Source organism: Bombina bombina, chromosome 3 (genome assembly GCF_027579735.1).
Source record: "Bombina bombina isolate aBomBom1 chromosome 3, aBomBom1.pri, whole genome shotgun sequence".
Taxonomy (NCBI): Eukaryota; Metazoa; Chordata; class Amphibia; order Anura; family Bombinatoridae; genus Bombina; species Bombina bombina.
In genome coordinates, this window is record NC_069501.1 from 481,191,490 (window position 1) to 481,211,854 (window position 20,365).

A 20,365-nucleotide genomic window follows, 5' to 3' on the forward strand; every position below is an offset into this window, starting at 1 on the left:
TTTTCATTTAGCAAGATCCCATACGGATTCTCTGTTGATTCTCCCCTCTCACGGGTGGAAGGTGAATCGTGAAAAGAGTTCCTTGGTGCCAAATACCAGGGTATGTTTTTTGGTAATGGTCATAGACTCTATCTCCATGAAGATTTTCTTAACGGAGGTCAGAAAATCCAAACTTCTTGCTGTCTTTCTCTTTAGCCCTCTGTCCGTCCATCTGTGGCACAGTATATGGAAGTAATTGGTCTAATGGTGACTTCCATTGACATTATTCCTTTTGATTGTTTCCATCTGAAAACTCTACAGTTATGCATGCTCAAACAATGGAACGGAGACCACTCAGATCTCTCTCAGAGCATAGTCCTAGACAACCTGACAAGAGATTCTCTGTCCTGGTGGCTCTCTCAGGAACATCTGTTCCAAGGCACATTCTTTCTGAGACCATCTATCCTAGAGACCATCTATCCTAGAGTTGAGAGCAATCATTGTATTGATAGCCTGGCCTCAACTGAGTTTGGTCCAGTTTATCAGATTTCAATTGGACAACATAACTTCAGTGGCGTATATCAACCATCTTGGAGGAACACAGAGTTACTTAACAATGAGGGAGGTGACTCGCATTCTTCAGTGGGCGGAGTCTAACAATTTGTCACATTTCTGCCATACACATCACAGGTGTGGACAACTGGGAGGCGGATTATCTGAGCAGGCAGATGTTTCACGCAGGGGAGTGGACTCTTCATCCGCAAGTATTGTCAATGATAACCCTCAGGTGGGGAGTTCCGGAGTTGGAACTGATGGCGTTTCGTCTAAACGCCAAGCTTTCAAAATACGGATCAAGATCAAGGGATCTGCAAGCAGCTCTAGTAGACGGTTCCGTGGGAATTTGGTCTAATTTACCTGTTTTCTCAGTTTGAGCTCCTTCCTCATGTGATAGCCCGTCTCAAACAGGAACAGGCTTTATTGATTCTAATTGCTCCAGCTTGGCCTCGCAGGAATTTGATTTGCGGATCCTGGTGAAGATGTCGTCCTTTCCCCCCGTGGAAATTGCCTCTGAGGGAAGGACCTTCTACTTCAGGGTCCTTTTCTACTTCCAAACCTAGATTCTCTGAAGCTGACTGCTTGGAGATTGGACGCCTACTCTTGTCTAGACAAGGTTTTTCTGAAAAGTTTGATACCATGAATAATACAGGCTCGGAAACTGATAATTCACAAGATATACCATAAGGTGTGGCGCACATACCTTTACTGGTGTGAATCTAGGGGTTTTCCTTGGAATCAGGTGAGGGTTCCCCGCATTCTGTCTTTTTCTCCAGGAGTGTCTGGAAAAGGGTTTGTCGGCAAGTACTCTGAAGGGTCAGATTTCTGCCCTTTCGATTCTATTGCATGGACCAGTGCTTTCCAAACTTTTCATGTTGGTGACGCACACTTTTTAGACCTACATCATTTCGCCACACATTAATTCAGTTGTACTAGCAAACAGGAGGTTAAACTAACTTGTTATAAGAGATAAGGACACATACATAACAGTATGTATGTGCAAGAATTGACAAAAAAGTTTAATAACACCTATAGCTACTTACTATTTTAATGGGATGTATGAGGTTGATGGGATATTTGGTGGAATATTAGATAAAGACACTCGCATTTTTAAGCTTCCACTTCCTATCCATAGTACTAGGAGCTAACTGCAAAAAAAACATCTGACTTCAGCTCAGCATTTAAGCTGCTGCCCTCAGAGCTCTGCGAGCCTGACTATTGCCCGCACTGCAAACACACTGCTGTCCCACTCACTGACTACACATGCAGCCACAAGCCGAATGAGGAGACTACATGTGCAGTCAGGAGCCAATGTGCCGCCAATGGGAATAGTTTCAGCTCCCACTGAGCTGCGCCAATAGATTAAGATGATCTGTGACCCACTAGGTATCAATCACGTGTCAACCATGTGATATGTGTAGTAGGCAGGCGGAAAGTCGGAAACCCCCCAAAAATTAAAAAAATTAAATTAATAGAAGTTACCGGTGAAGCAGGGAAACACCTACACACTGCCGCCGACACACTGTGTCACGACACACAGTTTGGAAAGCACTGGCATAGACGTTTGGCCGACTTACCAGATGTTCAATCTTTTGTTCAGGCCCTGGTCAGAATCAGGCCTGTGTTTAAACCCTGTTGCTCCTCCGTGAAGCCTTAATCTTGTTCTTGGGGTTCTGCAGCATGCGCCGTTTGAGCCTATGCATTCTGTTGATATCAAGTTATTGTCTTGGAAAGTTTCTTCTAGCCATTTCTTCTGCTCGTAGAGTCTCAGAGCTTTTGGCTCTACAGTGTGACCCCCCCCCTTATCTTATTTTCCATGCGTATAAGACGGTCCTTCATACCAAATTGGTTTCAGACCGTAATATCAGGAAAATGTCGTTCATTCATTCTGTTCTAATTCTTCTTGTCAAAAGGAACGTATGTTGCATAATCTGGATGTAGTTCGTGCTCTGAAATTCTATCACCAGTCTACTAAGGATTTCTCCTGTTAAGTGTAGTCAGTCCACGGGTCATCCATTACTTATGGGATATTAACTCCTCCCCAACAGGAAGTGCAAGAGGATCACCCAAGCAGAGCTGCTATATAGCTCCTCCCCTCTACGTCACACCCAGTCATTCTCTTGCACCCAACTAATAGGATGTGTGAGAGGACTGTGGTGATTAAACTTAGTTTTTATATCTTCAATCAAAAGTTTGTTATTTTAAAACGGCACCGGAGTGTGTTGTTTTTCTTCTCAGGCAGAATTTGAAGAAGAATCTACCTGAGTTTTTCTTGTATGATCTTAGCGGACGTAACTAAGATCCATTTGCTGTTCTCGGCCATTCTGAGGAGTAAGGTAACTTCAGATCAGGGGACAGCGGGCAGGTTCACCTGCAAAGAGGTATGTTGCAGTATATTATTTTCTAAGGAATGGAATTGACTGAGAAAATACTGCTAATACCGATATAATGTAAGTACAGCCTTAAATGCAGTAGTAGCAACTGGTATCAGGCTGATATGTATGTATGTTTACACTTAAGTATTTCTGGGGAATGGCACTTCACTGGGAAAATACTGTATGCATATAACTTTTAGCCTAACTTGCAGTGTGAACGACTAGCAGCAGGCTTTTAATGACATTTCATAAATTAGATTTTAAACGTTTGCTGGCATGTTAAATCGTTTAATTATCTGAGGTACTTGGTGAAAAATTGTTTTGGGCATTATTTTCCACATGGCTGTCGTTTGTTTTAAATTAAAACAGTTTACTGAGCTTCCCTCACTGTTGTATTGTGAGTGGGAGGGGCCTATTTTGGCGCTTTTACTACGCATCAGAAATTCAGTCAGTCTGCCTTTTTCTCCCTGCATGATCCAGGACGTCTCCACAGAGCTCAGGGGTCTTCAAAACTAGTTTTGAGGGAGGTAATCACTCACAGCAGACCTGTGAGACTGTGCTTTGACTGTGATAAAAACGCTTATATTTTCAATTGTTATACGTTTTTTCTGATATTAAGGGTTAATCATCCATTGCTAATGTGTGCAATCCTTTGCTAAATTTATGCTTTTACTGTGAAAATTTGGTTTCTATAACTAATCCGGTTCATTGTTATTCAACCGTGACAGTTTTTCTGTGCTTCTTAAAGGCACAGTAACGTTTTGCATATTGCTTGTAAATTTAGTTGAAAGTATTTCCAAGCTTGCTAGTCTAATTGCTAGTTTGTTAAACATGTCTGACACAGAGGAATCTCTTTGTGCAATATGTTCAAAAGCCAAGGTGGAGCCCAATAGAAATTTATGTACTAATTGCATTGATGCTACTTTAAATAAAAGTCAATCTGTACATGTTAAGCAACATTCACCAGACAGCGAGGGGGAAGTTATGCCGACTAACTTGCCTCACGTGTCAGTACCTGCATCTCCCGCTCAGGAGGTGCGTGATATTGTAACGCCAAGTACATCAGGGCGGCCATTACAAATCACTCTACAAGACATGGCTAATGTTATGACTGAAGTTTTGTCTAAATTGCCAGAACTTAGGGGTAAACGAGATCACTCTGGGGTGAGAACAGAGTGCGCTGATAATGCTAGGGCCATGTCTGATACTGCGTCACAATTTGCAGAACATGAGGACGGAGAGCTTCATTCTGTGGGTGACGGATCTGATCCAAATAAACTGGATTCAGACATTTCAAATTTTAAGTTTAAGCTGGAAAACCTCCGTGTATTGCTAGGGGAGGTGTTAGCGGCTCTGAATGATTGTAACACAGTTGCAATCCCAGAGAAAATGTGTAGGTTGGATAAATATTTTGCGGTACCGACGAGTACTGACGTTTTTCCTATACCTAAGAGGCTTACTGAAATTGTTACTAAGGAGTGGGATAGACCCGGTGTGCCTTTCTCACCCCCTCCTATATTCAGAAAAATGTTTCCAATAGACGCCACCACACGGGACTTATGGCAAACGGTCCCTAAGGTGGAGGGAGCAGTTTCTACTTTAGCTAAGCGTACCACTATCCCGGTGGAGGATAGCTGTGCCTTTTCAGATCCAATGGATAAAAAGTTAGAGGGTTACCTTAAGAAAATGTTTGTTCAACAAGGTTTTATATTGCAACCCCTTGCATGCATTGCGCCTGTCACGGCTGCGACAGCATTTTGGTTTGAGTCTCTGGAAGAGACCCTTGACTCAGTGCCATTAGATGAGATTACACACAAGCTTAAAACCCTTAAGCTAGCTAATTCATTTATTTCTGATGCCGTAGTACATTTAACTAAACTTACGGCTAAGAATTCCGGATTCGCCATTCAGGCACGCAGAGCGCTGTGGCTAAAATCCTGGTCAGCTGATGTAACTTCTAAATCTAAATTACTTAACATACCTTTCAAGGGGCAGACTTTATTCGGGCCCGGTTTGAAAGAAATTATCGCTGATATTACGGGAGGTAAAGGCCATGCCCTGCCTCAAGACAGAGCCAAACCTAGGGCTAGACAGTCTAATTTTCGTGCCTTTCGTAACTTCAAGGCAGGAGCAGCATCAACTTCCTCTGCTCCAAAACAGGAAGGAGCTGTTGCTCGCTACAGACAAGGCTGGAAACCTAATCAGACCTGGAACAAGGGCAAGCAGGCCAGAAAACCTGCTGCTGCCCCTAAGACAGCATGAAGTGAGGGCCCCCGATCCGGAAACGGATCTAGTGGGGGGCAGACTCTCTCTCTTCGCCCAGGCTTGGGCAAGAGATGTCCAGGATCCCTGGGCGTTAGAGATCATATCTCAGGGATATCTTCTGGACTTCAAAGCTTCTCTTCCACAAGGGAGATTTCACCTTTCAAGGTTGTCAACAAACCAGATAAAGAAAGAGGCGTTTCTACGCTGTGTACAAGACCTTTTACTAATGGGAGTGATCCACCCAGTTCCGCGGTCGGAACACGGACAAGGGTTTTACTCAAATCTGTTTGTGGTTCCCAAAAAAGAGGGAACCTTCAGACCAATATTGGATTTAAAGATCCTAAACAAATTCCTAAGAGTTCCATCGTTCAAAATGGAAACTATTCGGACAATCTTACCCATGATCCAAAGAGGTCAGTACATGACCACAGTGGATTTAAAGGATGCTTACCTTCACATACCGATTCACAAAGAACATTACCAGTATCTAAGGTTTGCCTTCCTAGACAGGCATTACCAGTTTGTAGCTCTTCCCTTCGGGTTGGCTACGGCTCCAAGAATCTTTACAAAGGTTCTGGGCTCTCTCCTGGCGGTACTAAGACCGCGAGGAATTTCGGTAGCTCCGTACCTAGACGACATTCTGATACAAGCGTCAAGCTTCCAAACTGCCAAGTCTCATACAGAGTTAGTACTGGCATTTCTAAGGTCGCATGGGTGGAAAGTGAACGAGGTGAAGAGTTCTCTCTTACCACTCACAAGAGTTCCCTTCTTGGGGACTCTTATAGATTCTGTAGAAATGAAAATTTACCTGACAGAGGACAGGTTAACAAAGCTTCTAAATGCTTGCCGTGTCCTTCATTCCATTCAACACCCGTCAGTGGCTCAATGCATGGAGGTAATCGGCTTAATGGTAGCGGCAATGGACATAGTTCCTTTTGCACGCCTGCATCTCAGACCGCTGCAATTGTGCATGCTAAGTCAGTGGAATGGGGATTACTCAGATTTGTCCCCTACGCTGAATCTGGATCAAGAGACCAGAGATTCTCTTCTATGGTGGCTTTCTCGGCCACATCTGTCCAGGGGGATGCCCTTCAGCAGACCAGACTGGACAATTGTAACAACAGACGCCAGCCTACTAGGTTGGGGCGCTGTCTGGAATTCCCTGAGGGCTCAGGGATCGTGGACTCAAGAGGAGAGTCTCCTTCCAATAAACATTCTGGAATTGAGAGCAGTTCTCAATGCCCTTCTGGCTTGGCCTCAGTTAGCAACTCTGAGGTTCATCAGGTTTCAGTCGGACAACATCACGACTGTGGCTTACATCAACCATCAGGGAGGGACAAGGAGTTCCCTAGCGATGATGGAAGTATCAAAGATAATTCGCTGGGCAGAGTCTCACTCTTGCCACCTGTCAGCGATCCACATCCCAGGAGTGGAGAACTGGGAGGCGGATTTCCTAAGTCGCCAGACTTTTCATCCGGGGGAGTGGGAACTTCATCCGGAGGTCTTTGCCCAAATACTTCGTCGTTGGGGCAAACCAGATATGGATCTCATGGCGTCTCGCCAGAACGCCAAGCTTCCTTGTTACGGGTCCAGGGACCCGGGAGCGGTCCTGATAGATGCTTTGACAGCACCTTGGACCTTCAGGATGGCTTTTGTGTTTCCACCCTTCCCGATGCTTCCTCGTTTGATTGCCAGAATCAAACAGGAGAAAGCATCGGTGATTCTAATAGCGCCTGCGTGGCCACGCAGGACCTGGTATGCAGATCTAGTGGACATGTCATCCTGTCCACCTTGGTCTCTGCCTCTGAGACAGGACCTTCTAATTCAGGGTCCTTTCAAACATCAAAATCTAATTTCTCTGAAGCTGACTGCATGGAAATTGAACGCTTGATTTTATCAAAGCGTGGATTTTCGGAGTCAGTAATTGATACCTTAATACAGGCTAGGAAACCTGTTACCAGGAAGATTTACCATAAGATATGGCGTAAATACTTACACTGGTGCGAATCCAAGAGTTACTCATGGAGTAAGGTTAGGATTCCTAGGATATTGTCTTTCTCCAACATAGGTGTGTCCGGTCCACGGCGTCATCCTTACTTGTGGGATATTCTCTTCCCCAACAGGAAATGGCAAAGAGCCCAGCAAAGCTGGTCACATGATCCCTCCTAGGCTCCGCCTACCCCAGTCATTCTCTTTGCCGTTGTACAGGCAACATCTCCACGGAGATGGCTTAGAGTTTTTTAGTGTTTAACTGTAGTTTTTATTATTCAATCAAGAGTTTGTTATTTTAAAATAGTGCTGGTATGTACTATTTACTCAGAGACAGAAAAGAGATAAAGATTTCTGTTTGTATGAGGAAAATGATTTTAGCAACCGTCACTAAAATCCATGGCTGTTCCACACAGGACTGTTGAGAGTTATTAACTTCAGTTGGGGGAACAGTGAGCAGTCTCTTGCTGCTTGAGGTATGACACATTCTAACAAGACGATGTAATGCTGGAAGCTGTCATTTTCCCTATGGGATCCGGTAAGCCATGTTTATAAAGATCGTAAATAAGGGCTTCACAAGGGCTTATTAAGACTGTAGACTTTTTCTGGGCTAAATCGATTCATTATTAACACATATTTAGCCTTGAGGAATCATTTTATCTGGGTATTTTGATATAATAATATCGGCAGGCACTGTTTTAGACTCCTTATTATTTAGGGGCTTTCCCAAATCATAGGCAGAGCCTCATTTTCGCGCCGGTGTTGCGCACTTGTTTTTGAGAGGCATGACATGCAGTCGCATGTGAGAGGAGCTCTGATACTTAGAAAAGACTTTCTGAAGGCGTCATTTGGTATCGTATTCCCCTTTGGGCTTGGTTGGGTCTCAGCAAAGCAGATACCAGGGACTGTAAAGGGGTTAAAGTTAAAAACGGCTCCGGTTCCGTTATTTTAAGGGTTAAAGCTTCCAAATTTGGTGTGCAATACTTTTAAGGCTTTAAGACACTGTGGTGAAAATTTGGTGAATTTTGAACAATTCCTTCATGTTTTTTCGCAATTGCAGTAATATAGTGTGTTCAGTTTAAAATTTAAAGTGACAGTAACGGTTTTATTTTAAAACGTTTTTTGTACTTTGTTATCAAGTTTATGCCTGTTTAACATGTCTGAACTACCAGATAGACTGTGTTCTGAATGTGGGGAAGCCAGAATTCCTATTCATTTAAATAAATGTGATTTATGTGACAATGACAATGATGCCCAAGATGATTCCTCAAGTGAGGGGAGTAAGCATGGTACTGCATCATTCCCTCCTTCGTCTACACGAGTCTTGCCCACTCAGGAGGCCCCTAGTACATCTAGCGCGCCAATACTCCTTACTATGCAACAATTAACGGCTGTAATGGATAATTCTGTCAAAAACATTTTAGCCAAAATGAACACTTACCAGCGTAAGCGTGACTGCTCTGTTTTAGATACTGAAGAGCATGACGACGCTGATAATAATGGTTCTGAAGGGCCCCTAACCCAGTCTGATGGGGCCAGGGAGGTTTTGTCCGAGGGAGAAATTACTGATTCAGGGAACATTTCTCAACAAGCTGAACCTGATGTGATTACGTTTAAATTTAAGTTGGAACATCTCCGCATTCTGCTCAAGGAGGTATTATCCACTCTGGATGATTGTGACAAGTTGGTCATCCCAGAGAAACTATGTAAAATGGACAAGTTCCTAGAGGTCCCGGGACTCCCAGAAGCTTTTCCTATACCCAAGCGGGTGGCGGACATTGTTAATAAAGAATGGGAAAGGCCCGGTATTCCTTTCGTCCCTCCCCCCATATTTAAAAAATTGTTTCCTATGGTCGACCCCAGAAAGGACTTATGGCAGACAGTCCCCAAGGTCGAGGGAGCGGTTTCCACTTTAAACAAATGCACCACTATTCCCATAGAGGATAGTTGTGCTTTCAAAGATCCTATGGATAAAAAATTAGAAGGTTTACTTAAAAAGATGTTTGTTCAGCAGGGTTACCTTCTACAACCTATTTCATGCATTGTCCCTGTAGCTACAGCCGCATGTTTCTGGTTCGATGAGCTGATAAAGGCGGTCGATAGTGATTCTCCCCCTTATGAGGAGATTATGGACAGAATCAATGCTCTCAAATTGGCTAATTCTTTCACCCTAGACGCCACTTTGCAATTGGCTAGGTTAGCGGCTAAGAATTCAGGGTTTGCTATTGTGGCGCGCAGAGCGCTTTGGTTGAAATCTTGGTCAGCTGATGCGTCTTCCAAGAACAAGCTACTTAACATTCCTTTCAAGGGGAAAACGCTGTTTGGCCCTGACTTGAAAGAGATTATCTCTGATATCACTGGGGGTAAGGGCCACGCCCTTCCTCAGGATCGGCCTTTCAAGGCAAAAAATAAACCTAATTTTCGTCCCTTTCGTAGAAACGGACCAGCCCAAAGTGCTACGTCCTCTAAGCAAGAGGGTAATACTTCTCAAGCCAAGCCAGCTTGGAGACCAATGCAAGGCTGGAACAAGGGAAAGCAGGCCAAGAAACCTGCCACTGCTACCAAGACAGCATGAAATGTTGGCCCCCGATCCGGGACCGGATCTGGTGGGGGGCAGACTCTCTCTCTTCGCTCAGGCTTGGGCAAGAGATGTTCTGGATCCTTGGGCGCTAGAAATAGTCTCCCAAGGTTATCTTCTGGAATTCAAGGGGCTTCCCCCAAGGGGGAGGTTCCACAGGTCTCAGTTGTCTTCAGACCACATAAAAAGACAGGCATTCTTACATTGTGTAGAAGACCTGTTAAAAATGGGAGTGATTCATCCTGTTCCATTAAGAGAACAAGGGATGGGGTTCTACTCCAATCTGTTCATAGTTCCCAAAAAAGAGGGAACGTTCAGACCAATCTTAGATCTCAAGATCTTAAACAAGTTTCTCAAGGTTCCATCGTTCAAGATGGAAACCATTCGAACTATTCTTCCTTCCATCCAGGAAGGTCAATTCATGACCACGGTGGATTTAAAGGATGCGTATCTACATATTCCTATCCACAAGGAACATCATCGGTTCCTAAGGTTCGCATTCCTGGACAAGCATTACCAGTTCGTGGCGCTTCCTTTCGGATTAGCCACTGCTCCAAGGATTTTCACAAAGGTACTAGGGTCCCTTCTAGCTGTGCTAAGACCAAGGGGCATTGCTGTAGTACCTTACTTGGACGACATTCTGATTCAAGCGTCGTCCCTTCCTCAAGCAAAGGCTCACACGGACATTGTCCTGGCCTTTCTCAGATCTCACGGATGGAAAGTGAACGTGGAAAAGAGTTCTCTATCTCCGTCAACAAGGGTTCCCTTCTTGGGAACAATAATAGACTCCTTAGAAATGAGGATTTTTCTGACAGAGGCCAGAAAAACAAAACTTCTAGACTCTTGTCGGATACTTCATTCCGTTCCTCTTCCTTCCATAGCGCAGTGCATGGAAGTGATTGGTTTGATGGTAGCGGCAATGGACATAGTTCCTTTTGCGCGCATTCATCTAAGACCATTACAACTGTGCATGCTCAGTCAGTGGAATGGGGACTATACAGACTTGTCTCCGAAGATACAAGTAAATCAGAGGACCAGAGACTCACTCCGTTGGTGGCTGTCCCTGGACAACCTGTCACAAGGGATGACATTCCGCAGACCGGAGTGGGTCATCGTCACGACCGACGCCAGTCTGATGGGCTGGGGCGCGGTCTGGGGATCCCTGAAAGCTCAGGGTCTTTGGTCTCGGGAAGAATCTCTTCTACCGATAAATATTCTGGAACTGAGAGCGATATTCAATGCTCTCAAGGCTTGGCCTCAGCTAGCGAGGGCCAAGTTCATACGGTTTCAATCAGACAACATGACAACTGTTGCGTACATCAACCATCAGGGGGGAACAAAGAGTTCCCTAGCGATGGAAGAAGTGACCAAAATCATTCTATGGGCGGAGTCTCACTCCTGCCACCTGTCTGCTATCCACATCCCAGGAGTGGAAAATTGGGAAGCGGATTTTCTGAGTCGTCAGACATTGCATCCGGGGGAGTGGGAACTCCATCCGCAAATCTTTGCCCAAGTCACTCAGCTGTGGGGCATTCCAGACATGGATCTGATGGCCTCTCGTCAGAACTTCAAAGTTCCTTGCTACGGGTCCAGATCCAGGGATCCCAAGGCGGCTCTAGTGGATGCACTAGTAGCACCTTGGACCTTCAAACTAGCTTATGTGTTCCCGCCGTTTCCTCTCATCCCCAGGCTGGTAGCCAGGATCAATCAGGAGAGGGCGTCGGTGATCTTGATAGCTCCTGCGTGGCCACGCAGGACTTGGTATGCAGATCTGGTGAATATGTCATCGGCTCCACCTTGGAAGCTACCTTTGAGACGAGACCTTCTTGTTTAGGGTCCGTTCGAACATCCGAATCTGGTTTCACTCCAGCTGACTGCTTGGAGATTGAACGCTTGATCTTATCGAAGCGAGGGTTCTCAGATTCTGTTATCGATACTCTTGTTCAGGCCAGAAAGCCTGTAACTAGAAAGATTTACCACAAAATTTGGAAAAAATATATCTGTTGGTGTGAATCTAAAGGATTCCCTTGGGACAAGGTTAAGATTCCTAAGATTCTATCCTTCCTTCAAGAAGGATTGGAAAAAGGATTATCTGCTAGTTCCCTGAAGGGACAGATTTCTGCCTTGTCTGTGTTACTTCACAAAAAGCTGGCAGCTGTGCCAGATGTTCAAGCCTTTGTTCAGGCTCTGGTTAGAATTAAGCCTGTTTACAAACCTTTGACTCCTCCTTGGAGTCTCAACTTAGTTCTTTCAGTTCTTCAGGGGGTTCCGTTTGAACCCTTACATTCCGTAGATATTAAGTTATTATCTTGGAAAGTTTTGTTTTTAGTTGCGATTTCTTCTGCTAGAAGAGTTTCAGAATTATCTGCTCTGCAGTGTTCTCCTCCTTATCTGGTGTTCCATGCAGATAAGGTGGTTTTACGTACTAAACCTGGTTTTCTTCCAAAAGTTGTTTCTAACAAAAACATTAACCAGGAGATTATCGTACCTTCTCTGTGTCCGAAACCAGTGTCAAAGAAGGAACGTTTGTTGCACAATCTGGATGTTGTTCGCGCTCTAAAATTCTATTTAGATGCTACAAAGGATTTTAGACAAACATCTTCCTTGTTTGTTGTTTATTCCGGTAAAAGGAGAGGTCAAAAAGCAACTTCTACCTCTCTCTCTTTTTGGATTAAAAGCATCATCAGATTGGCTTACGAGACTGCCGGACGGCAGCCTCCCGAAAGAATCACGGCTCATTCCACTAGGGCTGTGGCTTCCACATGGGCCTTCAAGAACGAGGCTTCTGTTGATCAGATATGTAGGGCAGCGACTTGGTCTTCACTGCACACTTTTACCAAATTTTACAAGTTTGATACTTTTGCTTCTTCTGAGGCTATTTTTGGGAGAAAGGTTTTGCAAGCCGTGGTGCCTTCCATTTAGGTGACCTGATTTGCTCCCTCCCTTCATCCGTGTCCTAAAGCTTTGGTATTGGTTCCCACAAGTAAGGATGACGCCGTGGACCGGACACACCTATGTTGGAGAAAACAGAATTTATGTTTACCTGATAAATTACTTTCTCCAACGGTGTGTCCGGTCCACGGCCCGCCCTGGTTTTTTTAATCAGGTCTGATAATTTATTTTCTTTAACTACAGTCACCACGGTACCATATGGTTTCTCCTATGCAAATATTCCTCCTTAACGTCGGTCGAATGACTGGGGTAGGCGGAGCCTAGGAGGGATCATGTGACCAGCTTTGCTGGGCTCTTTGCCATTTCCTGTTGGGGAAGAGAATATCCCACAAGTAAGGATGACGCCGTGGACCGGACACACCGTTGGAGAAAGTAATTTATCAGGTAAACATAAATTCTGTTTTTCTACAAGAAGGTTTAGAAAAGGGTTTATCTGCAAGTTCCTTAAAGGGACAGATCTCAGCTCTGTCCATCCTTTTACACAAACGTCTGTCAGAAGTTCCAGACGTTCAGGCTTTTTGTCAGGCTTTGGCTAGGATTAAGCCTGTGTTTAAGACTGTAGCTCCACCGTGGAGCTTAAACTTGGTTCTTAACGTTTTACAGGGGGTTCCGTTTGAACCCCTTCATTCCATTGATATCAAGCTGTTATCTTGGAAAGTTCTGTTTTTAATGGCTATTTCCTCGGCTCGTAGAGTCTCTGAGTTATCAGCCTTACATTGTGATTCTCCTTATCTGATTTTTCATTCAGATAAGGTAGTTCTGCGTACTAAACCTGGGTTCTTACCTAAGGTAGTCACTAACAAGAATATCAATCAAGAGATTGTTGTTCCATCATTGTGCCCTAACCCTTCTTCAAAGAAGGAACGACTCCTGCACAATCTAGACGTAGTCCGTGCCCTGAAATTTTATTTACAGGCAACTAGAGATTTTCGCCAAACTTCTTCCCTGTTTGTCGTTTATTCTGGACAGAGGAGAGGTCAAAAAGCATCTGCTACCTCTCTATCCTTTTGGCTTCGTAGCATAATACGTTTAGCCTATGAGACTGCTGGACAGCAACCTCCTGAAAGGATTACAGCTCATTCTACTAGAGCTGTGGCTTCCACTTGGGCCTTTAAGAATGAGGCCTCTGTTTAACAGATTTGCAAGGCTGCAACTTGGTCTTCTCTTCATACTTTTTCCAAATTTTACAAATTTGACACTTTTGCTTCTTCGGAGGCTGTTTTTGGGAGAAAGGTTCTTCAGGCAGTGGTTCCTTCCGTATAAAGATCCTGCCTGTCCCTCCCGTCATCCGTGTACTTTAGCTTTGGTATTGGTATCCCATAAGTAATGGATGACCCGTGGACTGACTACACTTAACAGGAGAAAACATAATTTATGCTTACCTGATAAATTCCTTTCTCCTGTAGTGTAGTCAGTCCACGGCCCGCCCTGTTTTTTTATGGCAGGTCTAAATTTTAAATTATACTCCAGTCACCACTGCACCCTATAGTTTCTCCTTTCTCGTTTGGTTTTCGGTCGAATGACTGGGTGTGACGTAGAGGGGAGGAGCTATATAGCAGCTCTGCTTGGGTGATCCTCTTGCACTTCCTGTTGGGGAGGAGTTAATATCCCATAAGTAATGGATGACCCGTGGACTGACTACACTACAGGAGAAAGGAATTTATCAGGTAAGCATAAATTATGTTTTTCTTAAATCTTCTGCTCTTTTTGTGGTGTTTTCTGGCTATCTTAAGGGCCAGAAGGCTACTTCAACTACTATTTCTTTCTGGTTAAAGGAGTATCATTCGGTTGGCCTATGAGACAGCTGTACAACAGCCTCCTTAGAGGATTATGGCTTATTCGACCAGGGCTGTCTCTTCTTCCTGGGCATTAATAAACAAAACTTTGGTGGAACAAATCTGTAAGGCGACCACTTGGTCTTCGTTGCATACATTTTCCAAATTCTACAAATTTTACGTTTTTGCCTCTGCTGAGGCCTCTTTTGGGAGGAAAGTTCTTCATGCGGTGGGGCCTTCTGTTTAGGTCCGCCTGTCTTGTTCTCCCTTTCATTCTGTGTCCTCTAGCTTGGGTATTGGTTCCCACTAGTAATTAGAAAACAAAATGTATGCTTACCTGATTATTTTCTTTCCTGGCATGGAGAATCCACGACCCGCCCTTATATAAATTTTTAGACGGCTTCTGTGACACACATTCACTAAATCATACTCACAAGACAGATGTGTTTTTAAAATTTAATGTGCAGAGCAGCAGACTTTTTTTTTTTTTTTTTATGTCTTTTTTCTTTTATTAGATTATCATTAAATGTCAAGTTTTATACATTCCTTTTGAATTGACAATTGACTAAAATCTGCCCTGAGAAAATGGGAAAATAATTTGTCTGTGGCAATGTGTGTGTGTGGGGAAACGAAGCATCATAATGATGATTCCTGTCATAATCTGTTCTCCCACAAATTATCTAACAGCAAATAATCTTTTTACGTGGAGGTTATTTAAATCTGAAAACTTTTATTTGTATAGTAACACATGATTTGTTGTGAAATGCTTTTTTGTGCAAAAAAGAAAATGTCTAAAACTTGAAAGATGGGATGAATACATTGAATGCATACTGAAGTATTTTTTTTTTCTTGTTAAACTAAATTGATTTTGTATTATTTATTCCAGATATTAGTTGGGTCAAGCATGGGAGGATGGCTTATGCTCCATGCTGCATTGGCACGTCCAGAAAAGGTAGCGGCTCTTGTTGGTGTTGCTTCTGCAGCAGATCATTTTGTCACTGTTTACAACCAACTTCCTGCTGAGGTAATTAAACATTACTGTGTACAGTTCTGGAGACGAGGGCTACTAAAATGGTACATGGTCTAAAATATAAAACGTACAAAGAAAGACTCTGACCTAAATATGTATAGTTTATAGGAGAGAAGGGAAAGAGGTGACCTGATAGAAACCTTCAAATATATGAAGGGGCTTAATAAAGTGGATGCTAAAACCATTTTCTACAAAAAAATAAATGCCAAAACATGGGGTCACAATCTTAAGTTAGAGGGTAGCAGATTCAGGTGAAATGTGCAGAAGCATTTTTTTTTTTTTTTTACAGAAAGACTGGAGGATTTATGGAATAAACTACCAATTGAGGTGGTAAACACAAAGACTGTAAAGGAATTAAAACAAATGCCTGGGACATGCATAAGGCTATCCTAAGAAAAAAGTAATATGAGTAGACCTGATGGGCCCTTTTGGTTCTTATCTACTGTCAAATTCTATGTTTCTGCCTTTATAAATGATGTTTTATAGCTTTCGCTGCTGTCAATGTATATGGTTGAGAAGTGAGGAAGTTTTACGATTTCAAATTTTATGATTTTTGGAAAGTATTAGCCTAGATTTACACATTATTCATTAGTTGGAGTCTGAAACATAGTGAAATTTAACTAACATTTTAAATTCGCACTAAAATCAGAGTAAATCCTGTTTTTATTATTTGCAGTCTATCACCTAGATTACGAGTTTTGCACTATAGAGGGTGCGAAACGAACGCAACAAAAGTTGCGTTATTTCACCCTCCATAGCGCTGCCATTAAAAGTTTTAGAAAAGCCGCCTTGTGCGTGCAATATGGTGGCGATGAGCTCCATACCGCACAAAATACAAGCGCTGCTTTGACATGCTTGTGCGTGCTTTCCCCAAAGACCTCAATGGGGAGAGAGTGTTAGTTTTTTTTCTAACGAGTTTTTATTCTAGCAACCTGCGATCGCGGAATGAAAAGCTCCATAACGCAGCCCCATTGATGTCTATGGGGAAAAAAGTTACCCAACACCCTAACATAAACCCCACGTCTAAACACCCCTAATCTGCTGTCCCTGACATCGCCAACACCTACATAATGTTATTGACCCCAATCTGCCGCTCCCGATATCGCCGCCACTATAATAGTTATTAACCCTTATTCCCCCGCACCTTAACATCACCCACACTATAATAAATGTATTAACCCCTATTCCCCCGCACCCCAACATCGCCCACACTATAATAGTTATTAACCCCTCTATTCCGCCGCTCCCCGACATCGCCACCACTAAATAAAGTTATTAACCCCTAAACCAACAGCCCCTATCCTAACTATTATACTAAAATTAAAATAACTATTAATTAAATAAATTAAATTACACATTTAAAAAAAAACTAACACTACTAAAAAAAAATCTACAATTGCAAAAAATAAAAATACTAAATTACGAAAAATAGCACAAAATTATCCAAAATAAAAACTATTACACCTAATCTAATAGCCCTATAAAAATAAAAAAGCTCCCCCAAAGTAAAAATAAAAACCCTAGCCTACAATAAACTACCAATAGCCCTTAAAAGGGCCTTTTGTATGACATTTCCCTAAAGAAATCAGCTCTTTTACCTGAAAAAAAATACAAAGACCCCCCCAACAGTAAAACCCACCACCCAACCAACCCCCAAAATAAAAAACCTAAGCTACCCATTGCCCTGAAAAGGGCATTTATATGGGCAAGAAAAAGAGCTGAATGCCTTTTTAAGGGCAATGCCCATACAAATGCCCTTTTCAAGACAATGGGTAGCTTTAATTTTTTTTTTTATTTTTTTTTATTTTGTGGGGTTGGTTGGGTGGTGGGTTTTACTGTTGGGGAGGGTCTTTGTATTTGTTTTCAGGTAAAAGAGCTGATTTCTTTAGGGCAATGTGTAATTGTGTGATTTGGTGTAATTGTTTTTATTTTGGATAATTTCATTTTATTTTAAATAAAACTCTTTATTTTGTTCCAAGATGCATAACAAATACATAAATCCATCTTACATGTACCAGAGAAAAAAAAAATCTGTTTAACACCTGGATTTTGTAACTCCAGAGTCTGAGGGAGAGGGATCAAGAGTTGGTTACATCTATTACCGGAGTCTTTTTCAGCCCCTACATAGGCTTCCCTCTTTGTAGTGTCTCCCCGATTGGGATTGGAACATCTTCTTTAAATAATAAAAATTACATATTTATGCAAGAACATACTAATAAAAGAAAAAAAATAACCAATCAACAACGATAAAAACAGTAGTTTGTGGTCATGGTCCAGCTCTGTCCTGGGGATTCTGAACCTTTATCTACTTTAGGCTGCCATTGGCGAGGAGAAGAGGCCGGAGAATCTGGTGCCTGAATATCCTCTCTACAGATGTTCCCTACTTGTTCCATGCTCGTCTAGTTATGTCGCTATTCTCTAGACAACATGTCTGAAATTTATATATTACCCTGTGTTATCCAATAAAACCAAGTGTTCTGGAACTGACTTCTGGATCCCTGCTATAATTTCTGACATCTTATAAATATCTTGTATCTTATCTAGGACTTCCTGCCAAACAGGGGAACCCGTTTTCCAATATCTGGCAATACAGACCCTAGTGGCTGTGCACATGATTTTGATAAGTCTGTTTATGTTTGAGTTATATCTAGGTCAATCCTGGTTTAGTAATGCAGTTGTTATGGAGAGGGAATATGGTTCATTAAGCATGTTGCGTAAGAGTACATTAAGTTGATCCCAAATATGTTTTATTATAACGCATTCCCACCACATGTGGATATAAGTCCCCACTTCTCCACACCCTCTATAGCAATAGATAGTGTTGTCCCTGGCAAAGTGAGATGATCTTGTAGGAGTGAGATGCCACCTAAAGACAGTCTTAATACTATTTTCCTGTAGATCTGCACTGAGTAGTCCTTTACAGGACTGAAATAGAAGCTGATTCCATTCGTCAATCTGGAGGACCAACTGTGTGTCTGTTTCCCACTTTGTGAGGAAAGTTGCTTTAGTGGAGTTTTTTTTTGCTCTGAATTGTAAGATATAGTTTGGATATGGTGCCTTTTCCCCTGTTGGGAGATCTACAAGTCTCCTCAAGAATAGTAAATGTGTATTGTGGTTGTGTTGCACCATATCTGTTGATGGCTGACGAGATCTGTAGATAAAGGTACCAATGTAATTTATGTGTTTGGAGTTTTTCCCTGAGGCTATTGAATGTCGCCAAGAGTCCTCCCCTAACAAAATCTGCTACTCTGTACAACCTTTTGTTCGCCCATTTACCTATTATTCTATGAGTCACAGCTGGCATTAACGTTCTGATCGGTCTGATCCGTGAGTTGGTAGGGATTAGGTCTAATTGTTTTCCTAATGAGTCCCACTGTGTCATAGTGTCTGAAGTTATTTGTGATCTATATGTGTTGTGGGTTATTCTGTCTCTCTGATTCCATATCACATCATCTGTGTAACTGTAACGCAACAGGTCGAACTCCAATCTTGTCCAGACAATATATTGATCTATCTTGTGGAAGAGTGTGGCCTGAGCTAATCTAGCCGCACGATAATAGGCCCTTTAAATTTGGTAGTCCCCCCCCAGTTGTCTGTAAAGTCAATGTCTGTGAGGCTATTCTCGCCTTCCTATGTCATCTAACGAAGGCGATAAGATCTTTTTGTAACTTCTGTAGATCTATCCTAGGTATCTTACCAGGGAGGGCTCTAAAAATATATTATATTCTAGGGAGAACATTCATCTTGATAGCTGACAAACGCCCGTACCATGAGAGAGTGTGCTTTCTCCATGTGTTCAGATCCTTTTTTATTTTTTGGAATAGGGGAATATAAATTCGTGGTATATGAGTTATATGGGGTCGCTAGCTTAATTCCTAGGTATGTCAGTGTGTTCTTGGTCCATCTAATTTCGAAATTGAGTTCAATAAGTTTTTGTGTGTGGGGTATCGCAATAGATAGTGCCTCGCACTTGTCTTTGTTTATTTTATAACCCGAGATGTCTGAGAAGTCTTGTAAAATTTTATACAGGATAGTTAAGGAGCCCATAGGATTCGTCAATGTTAGCAACACATCGTCTGCGAATAATGATAGTTTATACTCTGTGTCTTTAATTTTGACCCCTGACACCTCGGGAGAATTTGTCAACCGACGCCAGTGGTTCCATACACAAAGCAAATAGTAGTGGGGATAGGGGGCATCCCTGCCGAGTGCCGCCCAAAATGTCAATTTCTCCAACATAGGTGTGTCCGGTCCACGGCGTCATCCTTACTTGTGGGATATTCTCTTCCCCAACAGGAAATGGCAAAGAGCCCAGCAAAGCTGGTCACATGATCCCTCCTAGGCTCCGCCTACCCCAGTCATTCTCTTTGCCGTTGTACAGGCAACATCTCCACGGAGATGGCTTAGAGTTTTTTAGTGTTTAACTGTAGTTTTTATTATTCAATCAAGAGTTTATTTTAAAATAGTGCTGGTATGTACTATTTACTCAGAAACAGAAAAGAGATGAAGATTTCTGTTTGTATGAGGAAAATGATTTTAGCAACCGTTACTAAAATCCATGGCTGTTCCACACAGGACTGTTGAGAGGAATTAACTTCAGTTGGGGGAACAGTGAGCAGTCTCTTGCTGCTTGAGGTATGACACATTCTAACAAGACGATGTAATGCTGGAAGCTGTCATTTTCCCTATGGGATCCGGTAAGCCATGTTTATTAAGATTGTAAATAAGGGCTTCACAAGGGCTTATTAAGACTGTAGACTTTTTCTGGGCTAAATCGATTCATTATTAACACATATTTAGCCTTGAGGAATCATTTAATCTGGGTATTTTGATAAGTTTATATCGGCAGGCACTTTTTTAGACACCT

At 42.6% G+C, this 20,365-nt stretch overlaps 1 protein-coding gene across 1 annotated transcript in view; it reads left to right on the top strand.

Moving 5' to 3' along the window:
- The window catches only part of ABHD10 (abhydrolase domain containing 10, depalmitoylase), a 96,065-nt gene that overhangs the window by 54,262 nt on the left and 21,438 nt on the right, over positions 1–20,365 (top strand). The window contains exon 4 of the mRNA XM_053706819.1: positions 15,355–15,492. Coding sequence (XP_053562794.1) covers positions 15,355–15,492 — 138 coding nt within the window. The remainder of the gene's footprint in view (positions 1–15,354; positions 15,493–20,365) is intronic.